The sequence below is a fragment of the Phodopus roborovskii genome, unplaced genomic scaffold (assembly GCF_943737965.1).
Source record: "Phodopus roborovskii unplaced genomic scaffold, PHOROB, whole genome shotgun sequence".
NCBI lineage: Eukaryota > Metazoa > Chordata > Mammalia > Rodentia > Cricetidae > Phodopus > Phodopus roborovskii.
This window is the reverse complement of record NW_026126480.1, coordinates 47,892,963-47,909,986: the sequence shown is the minus strand read 5'-3', so window position 1 is coordinate 47,909,986 and position 17,024 is coordinate 47,892,963. Positions and strand designations below refer to the sequence as shown.

Sequence of the window (17,024 nt, the reverse complement as noted above, 5' to 3'; positions counted from 1 at the left end):
TGTAAGAGGGTGTTCCTGCTTACACTGATGTCCACAGACCCCAGGCCACCACTCAGCCGTTAGCTCTCGGTAAATGTGAAAGTGAGCCCCCACGGTGGGCGTAACAGATAAGTACCGCAGCAGATCATGAAAGTACAGTGAGAGCTTGTCTGGCCTCTCCCTGCCAACAAGGCTGATCAGCCCTGGGAGCCCCCACAGAGAAGTCCCTTGGTCCTGGGACAGTGTGGCAGCCCTTGCCTTTGAGACCCAGCAGGGGTTGCAGAACTTCCAACATCTTTGACCAATGGAACAGTAGCCTGGACCTATCACTCAGGGCACCTGAGTCCTTGCTGTCCCGAGGTGCTCAGAAGTGGCCTCCGGGCCAGAAAGGGCCATGAGCAACTGCAACAACACTTTGGTGACAGAGTTTGTTCTTCTGGGTTTCCCAGAACTGTGCCACCTTCGAGGGCTGCTCTTTGGGTTATTTCTAGTCATCTATGTGGTGACTGTTTTAGAGAACTTGGTCATTGTGGGCACCATCAGTGCTAGCCGGCAGCTGCACATACCCATGTACTTCTTCCTGGCCAATCTGTCTGTGCTGGAAACCCTCTACACTACAGTCACAGTGCCCAAGCTGCTGGCTGGCCTCCTGGCAAGGGCAAAAACCATCTCCTTCTCAGGGTGCCTCACCCAGCTGTTCCTATTTCTTTCACTGGGCTCCTCTGAATGTTTCTTACTAGCTACTATGGCCTGTGACCGGTACCTGGCCATCTGCCGCCCTCTGCACTACCCAGCCATTATGGACTCAAGGCTGTGCCTATATCTGGCTCTCAGTGCCTGGCTTGGGGGCTTCCTGGCCTCCTTTGTGTCCACAGCTCTCATCTCCCGCCTCAGGTTCTGTGGCCCCAATTCCCTCAACCACTTCTTCTGTGATGTCTCACCCCTGCTGCAACTATCCTGCTCTGACACCTCTGCCATTGAAATGCTGGACTTCGTGGCAGCTCTGGCAGTTCTTGCAACCTCTCTGATAGTGACCTCAGTCTCCTATGCCCGCATCCTTGCCACTGTCCTGAGGATTCCAGGAGGAGCAGGCCGCAGGAAGGCTTTCTCCACATGTGCCTCCCACTTGGTGGTGGTCTTAATCTTCTACACCACCACCACCTTCATGTATGCCCGGCCTCACGCCATAAGTTCCTTCGACCTCAACAAGCTGGTATCTGTGATCTACTCGGTAGTGACTCCCCTCCTGAACCCTATAATCTACTGCCTGAGGAACCGTGACATCAGGGAGGCACTTACCAAGCTCCTACAGAACCCTAGGTTCTCCTGAATGCCAGTTGCTGGGTCTGCTGGAACGGTGGGTCCCTCTGCTCTGCTGTCAGACATGCCCACCAGCTACGCAAGGCTGTGCTCTACCTCATCAATGGGGACAAGTCCATCCTTTCCTCACAATTCAGAGTATCGGAGGGCACAATGTGGCCATTAGCCAGCAACAAACAAAAAGAGGGCTAAAGACTCTAGACTCTCCTAGGAAACTCAGCCCTGGCCCACGGACAGCTGCTCTTGTTAGGAGCCCAGGCGAGTCCTTTGTTCTTAAAAATCTCACTTCAGAGCACAAAGGAAGCTCCCTGTCTACTGACAGGATCTGGGTTTTATGTCCTTTCCCTGACCAGCCCTGAATGCCCCACTTCTGAGGCCCTGTAATTCTTCGCAAGGTCCCACCTCCTGGCAAGGTGGAAGAGTTCCAGCCAGGGCAGGCCACGTTACTGAAGATGCAAAAGATCCCTTTTCTCAGAAACAAGGAGAGCTTATTATATCTTCTTGCACAAAGCTTGGTAGGCATGATGAGTAAATGGCATGCATGCACCTGCCCTTTCTTTTGTGGGGCACGAGGACAGAAGCAGTAAAGCGAGCATTCCCCTTCCCAGCAGGTGTCATTGTTAGCCAGGCCAAGTTCTTTCTTGGTTTTGTGGTTGTCCTTTTCCTTCATGACAGCCACCTAGAATGATGAGCCTCACATGTGTCTTTGGAAGAATTTAATAGATATTGCAAGTCTAGGCAAATTTTTGTGTTGTGTTTACAGCCTGTGCCTTAATGCTTTACCTTGTACTTCTGAAGTTGCAGCAAGGTGCATCCATATTTAGGATTGTTTTGTTGTCTAATAGATGTAACCCTTCATCGAGAGGAAGCAACCACCTGTCTCTGGCATGTCTGTCTGCCTTGACACTTAACTCTTGAATTCTGCTTTGATTTAATACAACCTCATTGTTTTCCTCTTGTTACCTGTGTGATGCATACTTCCAGTGCTGTCTCTCTATTCCTGACCACCCTTCTGCAGCCATCTCGGTGATCCAGGCAGGGATTGCACAGACCATGCTTCTGCCACACCAACTGCTCCCTGTTGAGAACTCTGCTGTCAACCATTTTTACATTGTAGATAACTCTTTCTATAATCTTTGAGCTTTTCTTGTTTGGTTTGCAACTGTCTTAAGTGTGTGTTTATCTTTGTATTTGCTGCCTTTGGTGTTTGTAATACTTCCAGAACTCATAGCTTGCACTGTCATCAGTTTTTGAAACATATCCTGCATAACTTTCTTAAATACTACATCTGAGGTATTCTCTTTGCTCCAAAATTACATGTGTGTCAGATCTTCTTACCATGGCCCTCTGTCTCTTTTTTATAATTTACTTTCTGTATGTTCGTTTGTGTTTTGTCTGCATGCATATCTGTGTGAGGGTGTTGGAGTCTGGAGTTACAGACAATTGTGAGCTGCCATATGGGTGCTGGAAATTGAATCTGGGTCCTCTGGAAGAGCAGTCAGTGCTTTTAACCTCTGAGCCTTCTCTCCAGCCCACCCTTACTGTCTCTTCACATTCAAAGTTATATACTCCCTTTTCTGCAAATTTTCTTCCAATCTTCCGGGTTCTCAAGTCTCTCACCAACTATGTCTAATATTCTAGGTGTTTGGTTTTATTTTGTTCATTCTAGAATTTTCCTTTTGTTCTTTTTCTAGGTGAACAAAACCTCATTTTTTTTTCCACAATCATCAATCATCACAGAACACACTTGGGACCAAATGTGTAGAGTAGCATCCCCATTTACCAATCAAGCAATTCTGCAGCTAATATAAGATAGGGTCTTCTAATTCAGTTCAATTCTAACACTGAATACTTGGAAGTATCTCAATTCCCACAAATCTTAATTGAATACCCAGACAGTCCTACCCAATTCAGAACCCAGCTTCAAGCCTAAGGAGCTTACCTGTCTTCCTCATAAAACAGCAATAAATGGGGCTTTGCATAGTCCCTCACTGGGGATCTTTCTCATTTGCTAGAGAGCTCACTAAACTCTGGCAAACACTTGTTTACATGTCCCTGCCTATTTAAAGAACCACAAAGGAGTGACGAGGTTGTTTAGTGAGGCTTTTGCCTTGCAGAGAGACACATAAATCCCCAAAACCCACATGCAAAAGAAAAAACAAACAAGTAGGTACTACATGCTTTTAATCTTAGTGCTGGGGAAGTAGAGACAGACATGTGTCTCAGGCTCACTGGTCAGCCAACCCAGCCTCCTTTGCAAGCTCCAGGACAGTAATTGAGCCTGTCTCAAAAACACAGAATGATTGCTCCTGAAGAACAACACCTGAGGTTTTTGTCTGGTCTCCACATGCACCCACACACACACATGTGCACTTGCATATGCATGTGTACCTGCACACTATTCAACATATACACTGACAGTATAGAAGAATCATCACAAGGGATACAGATGAAGAGACACAGTGTGCCAGGAGTCTGTGAGTGGTGTCCTGGGTCTCTTGAACTGTTCTATCTGTCCCTGACCCAGACTGGACTGCATTCTTTCTACCACCATATGCAGATCCCTAACATCTTTAAGATCTATTTGCTTTTATTTTATGTGGATGAGTGTTTTGCCTGCATGTACGTATATGCCTGGTACCCATAGAGACCAGAAGAGGGCACTAGATCTCCTGGAACCAGAGTTATATAGATGGTTGTGAGATACCACATGGGTGCTGGGAACTGAAGCCAGGTCCTCTGCAAGACCAGCAAATGCTCCTAACTGCTGAGCCATCTCTCCAGCACAAGCTTTAGTATCTTATATGAGCCCCTCTTCCTTGGTCTTCTAGAAGTTATCTTGGATGTTTCAGGCCATTCCTTTTCATCTTCAGAAATGCCAGGATTCTTCATTAGCTTGCTAGTACAATTTTAAAATGTCATAAACAAGGTAGTTTAAACATCAGAATCAATTATTTTACCTTAGTATTTTATTTTATTATTATTTTACCTTAGTAACTGGGATCTTCTGAGACCCCTTTTCTTACCTTAAGAATGCCATATCTCCATCACCCTCCCTGTGGAGTGGAGGGAATAGGATGGGAGGGGGTTAGGAGGCATGGGAGGGAGAGGGAATTGGGATTGATATGTAAAATAAGAAAAAATAATAAATATTAAAAAAATGAATGCCATATCTCCTGTGTCCTTCCTTACATGGGCCCTTTGTCTCTGAACAATCTGTGACCTAATATCCTTGGATTGTGACCCTGTTACTTCCATAAAGATTCTATTATGGAATACAGCCACATTCTGAGGTGCTTGGAATTAGGATTCAACATGAAAATGGAGTAACCCAACTTCTAACAAGTGGCAGACATCTAGGAAAGAGATGACAAGTGCTGAGCAAATCTTACTACTGGGCAGCATTAAAATTCATAGGCCAAATTGGATATGATGGTATACCTTTAAGCCCAGAGCTTAGGAGGCAGAAGAAAACAGACCTCTCTGAATTTGAGGCTAATCTGGTCTAAATAGTGAATCCTAGGCAATAAATGGAATCTTCCAGAAACATGTGAGACCCAAAAAAAAAAAATGACTTTCTTAGCAATGTGCAGAGAAGACAGATGAGCAACACTCCTGTAACTGGCACCTAAGAATGGGACAGGAGAGATGGAAAACAAGCCAAACTTGGTAGAGGTTAGCAGGCAGGCATGGGAGTTTCAGTATGGAGTTGTCTAAGAATAATATTTAGGCACAAAAGCATGGAGAGAGACCATCTACCCACTAGGAATACTCCCAGAAACAGAAGTAGGGGGATGGAGAAAGAAAGCCCAAAAACCATTCACACTATCACTGTTAAGCAGAACTACGGTCTAACTCAGATCAGGGACTGTAGACTCTAAACAGCATATGCAACATGATGCAATGTAAGAAGCCATCTGGGGTGGGGCTGAGTCTGCCACCTTAGGAGTCAAAGGTTCTTGGTGTTATCCCATCTCCAGTAACTCCAAGAAAGGTAGCCTTGGACCATGGAATGACAACCTGGAGAGCTGGTCTAGCTACAAAAGGAAAGGTGATGATCGCCAGCAGGTTCTAGTCCCAAGGATGCCTCCAGATGCCCTCTGTCTCTATCCAGAAAGCAAGAGAGCACTCCGGGGTCCCCTCCCCAGACCTAGTTCTCCCAGGTCACATCAGCACCTGTCTCCACCCCCAATGGATGTGGTCAGTGCATCAGGTCCAGACAGAGTGACTATCTCACTACACCAGTAGGATTTTTTGTTTTGCTAATATTTTAAGAGCTGCCATACCTATTCAAATATCAAGCCCTAAATGCTATTCTTGCCTCCATGTACATCTTTCAACCTAGTCCAGTGGGGAGCCACACCTCCTCTGTGTTTCCTACTGTGTCTCTGATCCTCTTTCTTCTCTACTCTCATCTTTGGAACAACCCTCAAGTGTCAGAACCCAAAACTGGATCCCAGGGTTGATGACATTTCCTCTCACAGTCTTCATCTTTTGAAGGATATGGCCTTCACTTTGTAAACTCAACCCTTCTCTTCTTTGGGGGAAACAAAATGTTCTGCTCTGAAAATTCCTTTCTTGTTGCTTTTATTCCTATTTTACAGCATCCTCTTCTTAGCTATCAACATCGTGTCTGCTCAGGTCATTATGAGTTAGTGTGTGTGTGTGTTTGGGAGAGAGAGAGAGAATGTATCAGAAAGTATTGAGAAAGTGTGTGTGGTGAGAGTGTGTGAGTGTGTGTATGAAAGAGAGAGAGTGTGTGTATATAAGTGAGAGTGTGTGTGAGAGTGTGTGTGTAAGAGAGAGAGAGAGAATGTATGAGAAAGTATTGAGAAAGTATGTGTGGTGAGAGTGTGTGTGTAAGAGAGTGTGTGTGTATAAGTGAGTGTGTGTGTGTGTAAGAGAGTGTGTGAGAGTGTTGTATGAGAGTATGTGAATGTGTGTGTGTGTAAGAGAGTGTGTGTGTGAGAGAGAGAGTGTGTGAGAGAGAGAGTGTGTGTGAGTGAGTGTGTGTGTGTGCTTTAAGTTTTCCTCTGGGTCTTCAAATTTCTTTTGTTCTGTTTTTATACCTTGGCCTTGTTCTTGTGGGCTTTGACCATCTAATAAATTGTGTTTGTCTTTCACATTTTATCATAAAGTGCAGAGGGGGAAGCACCTGGGAGCTCTCCCTGCCTGAACTAAAAGGGAGCATCAGCCAATCTGGGCTACCACCCTTCAACTGCACATGAAAGAAAGCTCAAAACCACACTAGCTTCAATGAGAGGATCTCCATACACTAACCAGGGATTGCTGAGCCCAAATTGCCTCCCTTTCTCTCCAGGCCCTGCCTCTACCCACTGGATCCACCTCAGATTCCCATAATGCTCTATACTAAGCCTCAGCCAGGACAGGGCTGCCCCTAGCAGCTCAGACTATCATCCTGGGCCTTGGAAAGCAAGTCCAGTACAGATGAAAACCCTCATGGCTGCCTGGAGCTGAGATTACACTTACCCTACAAAGGCAGGGAGGGCCCGGCGACCTCAGTGGTTCCCTGGCATACAGATGTCTACTGCACAGATAGGACTGAGAGGTAAGTGACCAACTTCCCATCTGGACCACACAGCCTCTAGGCTTTCCATCCCAGGGCAAAACCCCAGACCCTCCCCCCTCCCGTCTCAGCCACACTAGCGGGTCAGCAAGAAAGACTCCTGGAGTCAGGCTACACCAACAGCCCCTCACAGGATCCTGTAACCTACAAGGCCCACTCCACCCCCAAAACCAGCCATCCTCCACATCCTCAACAGCCCACTGGGATACAGACATCCACTGTGAAGAGAGAACTGACAGTCGGCCCCCAAACCCACCCATCCAGGGAGGCCTCAGCAGCTACCTGGGACAAAAACATCTACTGCACAGAGAGAGCTGAGAGAGAGAAGTGGATCAAGAGACAAAGACGCCGCCTGTACCAACAGGAAGAAGAGATGGGTAGATGTCAATACAAGAATACATTCAACAACCTGAAGAGCACGATGGCAACACCAGAACCTAGTGGTACTACATCAGGAAAACCCAAACACCCCAACACAGAAGAAACAGAAGAAAGCAACCTTTAAAATAACTTGATCTGGAATGCAAAAAATAAATTTAAAAAAGAAAAAAAAATGATCAAAATGATGGAGCCCTTAAAGAGGAAATGAAGAATTCCATTAAAGAAATGGAGGAAAAGACAAACAAAAATTTGGGGAAAAAATCAATAAATCCCTTAAAGAAAGCTAAGAAAACCAAGAGAAAAAAAAAAAAAATCAAACAAGTCCAAGACATGAAAACTGAAATGGAGGCAATAAAGAAAACACAAACAGATTCTTGGCCCTCCTGGGCCCACTGCTCGGGGTGAGCATTTGGCCAGAGTATGGGTCCAACACTCCCTCCACCTCCCTGGAACTTCTGGGTTGGTTCTGAGCATACTGGACCCGCCTATCCACAAAGAACCACTTGAGCCGGCACTCACCTGATCTTTGAGCCCCATAGCCTGCCATCTGCCTGAGGTGAGTCTGGGACCAACCCAGGCCGAATACCCCCACATCCTTTCCTGGGTTAGCTCTGCATCTCGCTCCCCCCTATAACCTTGGCCTAGTGGTTCAGTCCTGGTACTCTGGTCCTTACCACCAATGAATGCCTTCCACTCATCCTTGTCCCTGCTGGGCCCACTGCTGAGGATGAACACCCCCTCCATCTCTTTGGAACTTTCTGGATATGCTCTGTGCATACTGGACCTGTCTATACACATGGGACCATCTTGAGCCTGCACTCACCTGATCTTCGGGCCCCATCGCCTGCCCTCTGCCTGAGTGCTTGAGACCATCCTGAGCCTGCCTTCCCCACATCATTGGTTGTGCTGTGGCCTCTGCTTGAGGGACTTCCAAGAGAGCTCAGATCATCCAGAGTTACAGACATCAAACTCCTGACCAATCTACACCCACCAGGAGAGCAGGGTAGAGAGAGAGAGAGACTCCACCTGCACCCACTGGAAGAAGCGATAGGAAGACTCAATACAAGAAAACACCCAACAATAGAAAGACCAGTATGACACTATCAGAATCTAGAGACTCTACACCAACTAGACCTGAACACACCAAAGCAGATGAAGCAGAAGAGAATGACTTAAAAAAATAACTTGATAAAAATGATAGAGCCCCTCAAAGATGATATGAGAAAATCCCTTAAAGAAATGGAACAAAAAACAAACAAAAAATTGGAAGAAATAGAGGAAAAGACAAAGCAAAAAAAAAAAAAAACACACACAAGAAACAAACAAATCTCTTAAAGAAAGTAAGGAAGGCCAAGACAAAAGAATCAAACAGATGAAGGAAATAATTCAAACAGTTCGAGACCTGAAAACTGAAATAGAAACAATAAAGAAAACACAAACTGAGGGAATGTTGGAAATAGAAAAACTGGGTAAACAATCAGGAACTACAGACGCAGGCATAACCAACAGAATACAAGAGATCAAAGAGAGAATCTCAGGCGCTGAAGGTAAACTAAAAGAAATAGATTCATCAACCAAAGAAAATATTAAATCCAACAAATCCTTAACACAAAACATCTAAGAAATGTGGGGCAGCATGAAAAGACCAAACCTAAGAATAATAGGCATAGAAAAAGGCGAAGAAGCCCAGCTCAAAGACGCAGAAAACATATTCAACAAAATCAATGAAGAAAACATTCCCAATCTGAAGAAGGCCATGGCTTTGAAAGTACAATAAGCATACTGAACACCATATAGACTGAACCAAAAAAAAAAGTTCCCTTGCCACATAATAATCAAAACACTTAACAAACAGAATAAAGAAAGAATATTAAGAGCAACGAAGGAAAAAGGCCAGGTAACATATAAAGGCAGACCTATCAAAATTATACCTGACTTCTCCATGGAAACCCTGAAGCCCATAATGTCCTAGATAGATGTTCTACAAATACTAAGAGTCCATGGATGCCAGCCCAGGCTACTATACCCAGAAAAACTCTCAATCATTATAAACGGAGAAAACAAAGTATTCAATGACATAGCCAGATTTTCACAATACAGATCTATAAATCCAGCCCTACAGAAAGTTCTGGAAAGAAAACTCAACCCAAAGAAGTTCACTATATTCACACAGACATAGGCAATAGTTAATCCCACTTTATCAGAACCCCCCCCCAAAAAAAAAGCAGGCCAAATATATTCACGATACCACTGCCAACAACAAATCTAAAACAAACAAGAATTAAAAGTCAATGGTCCTTACTTTCCCTCAACATTAATGGTCTTAAGTCGCCTATAAAAAGACACAGGCTAACAGAATGGATACAAAGACAGAATCCATCCTTCTGCTGCATACAAGAAACACATCTAAGCTTCAAAGACGGACACTGCCTCAGGGTAAAGGGTTGGGAAAAGATCTTCCAATCAAATGCACCCAAGAAGCAAGCAGGTATAGCTATCCTAATATCTAACTTCAAACCAAAATCAATCAAAAGAGATGAAGAAGGTCATTTCATATTCATCACAGGAGAAATCTATCAGTACAAAGTCTCAATTCTGAACATCTATGCCCCAAATACAAAGGCACCCACATTTGTAAAAGAAACGCTATAAAACTCAAAGCTCACATAAAACCTCACACACTCATATGAGAGACTTTAACACCCCACTCTCACCACTAGACAGGACCACCAGACAGAAATTTTTAACAAAGAAACAAAAGAACTAACAGAATTATGTTCAAATTGGGTTTAACAGACATCTATAGAACATTCCATCCAAACACAAAAGAATATACACCTTCTTCTCAGCTACACTTGGAACATTCTCTAAAAAGCAACATAGCAAACCTCAACAGATTAAAAAAAAAATGGAATGGCCCTCTGTATCTTATCAGACTACCATGCTTTACAGTTGAAATTCAACAACAACACAAATTTCAGAAACCCTACAAACTCATGGAAACGAAACAATCCTCAAATGCACCATTCCTGGGTCAAGGAAGAAATAAAGAAAGAAATTAAAGATTTCCTAGAATTCAATGAGAATGAAGATACAACATACCCAAACTTATGGGACACATTGAAAGCTGTGCTATGAGGGAAGGTCATTGAATTAAGTGTCCATATGAAAAAAACAGGATAGTCACATTAGAGAATTAACAGCACAACTGAAAGACCTAGAACAAAAAGAAGCAAACTCACCCCTGAGGAGTAGATGCCAGGAAATAATCAATTTGAGGGCTCAAATCAATAACGTAGAGAATAGGAAAACAATACAAAGAATCAGTGTAACAAAGAGTTGGTTTTTCAAGAAAATCAACAAGATAGACAAACCTTTATCCAAACTAACAAAAAAAAAAGCAGAGAAAAAACATGCAAATTAACAAAATCAGAAATGAAAAGGGGGGATATAATAATGGACACTGAGGAAATCCAGAGAAATTTCAGGTCATATTTTGGAAACCTGTACTCCACAAAATTGGAAAATTCAAAGGAAATGAACAAATTTCTGGATAACTATCACTTACCAAAATTAAATCAAGAACAGATAAGCAATTTAAATAGACCTATAACCCCTAATGAAATAGAAGCAGTCATCAAAAGCCTCCCAAGCAAAAACAGCCTAGGGCCAGATGGCTTCAGTGCAGAATTCTACTGAAAATTCAAAGAGCTAATACCAATACTCTTCAAATTGTTCCACACAATAAAAGCAGAAGGTTCATTACCAAACTCTTTTTACAAGACTACAATTACCTTGGTACACAAGACACACAAAGACACAACTAAGAAAGAAAACAACAGACCAATATCCCTCATGAACATTGATGCAAAAATACTCAATAAAATACTGGCAAATGGAATCCAGGAACACATTAAAGAAATCATCCACCATGGCCAACTAGGCTTCATCCCTGGGTTGCAGGGATGGTTCAACATATGACAATCAATCAATGTGATCCACCATATAAACAAACTGAAAAAGAAAAATCATAAGATCATCTCACTAGAAGCTGAAAAAGCCTTTGGCAAAATCCAACACCCTTTCATGATAAAGGTCTTGGATAGATCAAGGATAACAGGAACATACCTAAACATAATAAAAAATGTTATACATTAAACCAACAGCCAACACCAAACTAAATGGAGAGAAGCTTAAGGCAATTCTTCTAAAACCAGGAACAAGACAAGGCTGTCCACTCTTTCCATATCTCTTCAATATTATACTTGAAGTTCTAGCTAGAGCAATAAGACAACAAAAAGAGATCAAGGGGATAAAAATTGGAAAGGAAGAAGTCAAAATGTCACTATTTGCAGATTATATGATAGACCTGAAAAGCTCTACCAGGGAACTCCTACAGCTTATAAACACCTTCAGCAAAATGGCAGGATACAAGATTAACTCAAAAATAAAAAAAAAGTATCTCTACTATATACAGATGATAAAAAGGCTGAGAAAGAAATCAGAGAAACAACCTGGGCAGTCTAAGGGACTTCTAACAGTGGAACCAGGATGTATCCCTGGTGCATGAAAGGACTTTGGAAGAACATTCCCCATGGAGGAATACTCCCTTAGTCTAGCGGCAGGAAGGGCCAAGTCCCTACTCCAAATGACTTGACAGATTTTGATGATCCCTCCTGGAAGGCATCACCCTCCCTGTGGAGTGGGGGGGGATGGGATGGGATGGGGGTCGGAGGACATGGGAGGGAGGGAGGGAGATAAAATTGGGATCGATATTTAAAATAAGAAAAAATAATAAATATATTTAAAAAAAGAAATCAGAGAAACATCACCCTTTACAATAGCCACAAACAACATAAAATATCTTGGGGTAACACTAACCAAACAAGTGAAAGACCTATATAGTAAGAACTTTGTGTCTTTAAAGAAATAAATTAAAGAAGATACCAGAAAATGGAAAGATCCCCCATGCTCTTGGATAAGTAGGATAAACATAGTAAAAATAGCAATCTTGTCAAAAGCAATCTACAGATTCAATGCAATCCCCATCAAAATCCCAGCACAATTCTTCACTGACCTTGAAAGGATAATAATCAACTTTAAATGAAAAAAAAAAAAGGACCCAGGATAGTCAAAACAACCCTGTACAATAAAGGACCTTCGGGAGGCATCACCATCCCCAACTTTAAGCTCTACTATAGAGCTATAGTCCTGAAAACAGCCTGGTATTGGCACAAAAATAATCCAATAGACCAAGGGAATCGAATTTAAAATCCTGATAATAACCCACATACCTACAAACAACTAATTTTTGACAAAACAGCTCAAAGTATACAATGGGAGGAGGAAAGCATCTTCAACAAAGGTGCTGGCACAACTAGATGATGGTGTGTAGAAGACTGAAGATAGACCCATGTCTATTGCCATGCACAAAACTTAAGTCTAAATGGATCAAAGACCTCAACACAAATCCAGCCACACTGAACCTCTTAGAAGAGAAAGTTGGAGGTACCCTTGAACAAATTAGTATGGAAGACGGCTTCGTGAATATAACACCAGTAGCACAGAGATCGACAATTAATAAATAGGACCTCCTCAAACTGAGAAGCTTCTGTAAGGCAAAGGATATGAGTCGACCAGACCAAACAGCAACCCACAAAGTAAGAAAGATCTTCACCAACCCCACATCTGATAGAGGGCTGATCTCCAAACTATACACGGAACTCAAGAAACTAGTCAACAAAACACCAAATAACCCATTAAAAAGTGGGGTACAGAACTGAATAGAGAATTCTCAATAGAGGAATCCAAAATGGCTGAAATACACTTAAGAAAATGCTCACCATTCTTAGCCATCAAAACAACTCTGAGATACCATCTTACTCCTGTCAGAATGGCTAAAATTAGAAACACCAATGATAGCTTATGCTAGAGAGGATGTGAAGAAAGGGGAACACTCCTCCACTGCTGGTGGGAGTGCAAACTCGTACAGCCATTTTGGAGATCAGTATGGCAGTTCCTCAGGAAAATGGGAATCTGTCTACCACAGGACCTGGCAATTTCACTCTTAGGCATATACCCAAATGATCCATATCCATGAAACAAAGACATCTATCTATTCAACTATGTTCATAGCAGCATTATTTGTAATAGCAAGAACCTGGAAACAACCTAGATGCCCCTCAACCGAAGAATGGATAAAGAAGATGTGGTACATTTACACAATGGAATACTACGCAGTGGGGGAAAAAAAACAATGAAATCTTGAAATTCGCAGGCAAATGGATGAAACTTGAAAAACCATCCTGAGTGAGGAAACCCAGTCACAAAAAGAGGAACATGGCATATACTCACTCATATATGGATTTTAGACATAAAGCAAAGGATCACCAACCTATAATTCACACTACCAGAGAAACTAGGATACAAGGAGGAACCTAAGAGATTCACACAAGCTCCCTCACAGAAGGGGAAAGGGACAAGATCTCCTGAGCATATTGGGAGGGGGGAGTTAGGAGAAAGAGAAGGGGAGGAGAACGAGTGAGACCTGGAAGATTGAGTCAGGGGATGAATAGATGAGAGCAAAAAAAGATACCATAATAGAGGGAGCCACTATAGGTTTGAAGAGAAAACTGACTCTAGAGAAATGACTCTAGAGAACTTTAAATGTTCTTCCCTGATAATGAGATTGATAACTAACTTATATGCCATCCTAGAACCTTCATGTGTAGCTGTTGGAAACAGAAGCAGACACCCATAGCTAAACACTAAGCCAAATTCCTGGAATCCAGTTGTAGAGAGGGAGGAGTAATAAGAAAACGGGTCAAGACCAGGCTACAGAAACCCACAGTCCGCTGACATGAACAAGGGGGAGCTCATGGACCCCAGACTGATAGCTGAGAAACCAGTATTGGACTGATCCAGACCCCCCTGAACATGGGTCTCAGTTAGAAGGCCTGGGTAGTCTATGGGACCTCTGGCAGTGGAATCAGGATGTATCGATGATCACTCCTAGAAGGCATCACACTGCCTGTGGAGTAGGTGGGGAATTGGGTGGGGGGCGGGGGGAGGAGAGGGAACTGGGATGGATATGTAAAATAAGAAAAAATAATAAATAAAAAAAGAAAACACAAACAGAAGGGATTCTGGAAAACAAAAATCTGAGTAAATGAACAGAAACTACAGGTGCAAGCATATCCAGCCAACAGAATGCAAGAGATGGAAGAGAGTATCTCAGGTGTTGAAGATACGATAGAGGAAATAAATTCATCACTCAAATGAAACATTAAAGCCAAACAAAATGTCCAGGTAATCTGGGACACCATGAAAAGGCCAAACCTAAGAATAATAGGGATAGAAGAAGGAGAATACCAGCTCACAAGCACAGAAAATATATTCAACCACAGAAGACAACTTTCCCAATGTAAAGAAGGAATTGCCTATGAAAATACAAGAAGCTTACAGAACACCAAATAGATTGAAAAATAAAGTTCTCTTGGCACCTAATAATCAAAACACAAAATAAACAGAACAAAGGAAGAATATTAAGAGCTGAAAAGGAAAAAGGTCAAGTAGCCTATAAAGGCAGACCCATCAGAATAACACCCAGTTTCTCAATGGAGACTCTCAAAGCTAGAAGGTCCTGGGCAGACATTATGCAGACTCTAAGAGACAGTGGATGCCCAGCAAAACTTTCAATCACCATAGATGGAGAAAACAAGATACTCCAGGACAAAACCAGACTTAAACAGTACCTATCCACAAATCCAACCCTACAGAAAGCATTGGAAGGAAATCTCCAACCCAAGGAGGTTAGAGGTACCCAGGAAAGTACAGGCAATAAATAATCCCACACCAGAAAATCCTTAAAAAAGGAAACACAAACACGCACACCACCATCAAAAAATAACATGAATCAACAATCGCTGGTCATTAGTATCCCTTATATCCCATTGATATCAATGGACTCAACTCACCTTAAAAAGACACAGAGTAACAGAATGGATGTGAAAACAGGATCCACCCTTCTGCTGCATACAAGAAACACACCTCAACTTCAAAGACAGACATTTCCTCAGAGTAAAGGGTTGGGAAAAGATTCTCCAAGCAAATGGACCTAAGAAGCAAGCTGGTGCAGCTATTCTAATATCTTACAAAATAATCTTCAAACTAAATGTAATCAAAAGAGATGATGAAGGACATCTCATATTCGTCACAGGAAAAATCCATAAAGAAGAAGCCTCAATTCTGAACATATATGCCCCAATTACAGGGGCACCCACATTTGCAAAAGAAATATTACTAAAACTTAAATCACACATCAAACTCCAAACACTAATAGTGGGAGACTTCAACACCCCACTCTCACCAGTGGACAGGTCTTCCTGACAGAAAATCAACAGAGAAATAAGGGAACTAACAGATGCTGTGACTCAAATGGGCTTAAAAAACATCTATAGAACATTCCACCCAAACACAAAAAAAATACACCTTCTTCTCAGCACCCCATGGAACCTTCTCTAAAACTGACCGCATACTTGATTACAAAAGCAAAAAGAAAAAAAATGAAATAATCCCCTGTATCTTATCAGATCACCATGGCTTAAAGTTAGAATTCAACAACACAAATTGCGGAAACTCTACAAACTCATGGAAATTGAATAATGCCCAACTTAATCACCCCTGGGTCAAGGAATAAATTAAAGATTTCCTAGGAGTCAATGAAAATGAAAGTATAGCATACCCAAACTTATGGGACACTATGAAAGCAGTGCTAAAATGAAAATTCATAGCACTAAATGCCTACACAAAGAAGTTAGAGAAATCCCACACTAGTGAATTAACAAAACACCTGAAAGCTCTAGAAGAAAAAGAAGCAAACTCACCCAGGAGGAGTAGACGACAGGAAATAATCAAATTGAGGGCTGAAATCAATAAAATGCAAGTAAAGAGAACAATAGAAAGAGTCAATAAAACAAAGAATTGGTTCTTTGGGAAAATCAACCGAATGGCAAACCCTTATCCAATCTAATCAAAAGGCAGAGAGAGAATATCCAAATTACAAAATCAGAAATGAAAAGAGGGACATAATAACAGACACTGAGGAAATCCAGAGAATCATCAGATCATACTTCAAAAACCTATACTCCACAAAAACGGAAAATTTAAAAGAACTGGACAGTTTTCTGGATAGATTCTACACACCAAAATTAAATCAACAACATATAAACAATTTAAACAGACCTATAACCCCTAAGGAACTAGAAGCAGCCATCAAGTTTCCCAGCAAACAAACGAATGAATGAATGAATGAATGAATGAATGAATGAATAAATAAATAAATAAATAAATAAATAAATAAATAAATAAATAAAAGCAAGCCCAGGTAGGAAATGCATAAGAAGGTCAGGTAAAGAGACCCAGAGAGGGAGAGGCCATGCTGGACCAACAGGAACAAGAACGCACTGGATGTCCCGAGCTGTGGGACTAGTGGACAGGGGAAATGAGAGCTTGGGCGGGGTTGGAGGGTGGGGGGAAGACGGGGTGGGAGGAAGCAATAAACAGAGCAGCTAGGATGGGGGCCGGGCAACAGAAGGGCTAGGGCTGTGCCTTTCTGAGCTTGTGGTACCTCCTCCCTTCGCGTCTCCCGAGGCTGAACCTCCGCAGCAGCCCGCCCCTAATCTTCTGGCGGAGGCTTCGGCAAAATTCAGTTCAGTCGTGAGCTCTGCCTCGGGAAGAGGGTCCTCGCCACCGCACC

General features: G+C 42.5%; 1 protein-coding gene across 1 annotated transcript; it reads left to right on the top strand.

Annotated features, from left to right (window-relative positions):
- Positions 1 to 373: 373 nt before the first annotated feature.
- On the top strand, positions 374 to 1,309 carry LOC127227801 (olfactory receptor 226). The gene has a single exon (XM_051192130.1). It carries the CDS (start codon positions 374 to 376, stop codon positions 1,307 to 1,309), a length of 936 nt encoding a protein of 311 aa, XP_051048087.1.
- Positions 1,310 to 17,024: the final 15,715 nt, after the last annotated feature.

Coding starts and splice junctions, on each gene's coding strand:
- LOC127227801 (XM_051192130.1), top strand. CDS start 374: ATGAGCAACTGCAACAACACTTTGGTGACAGAGTTTGTTCTTCTGGGT.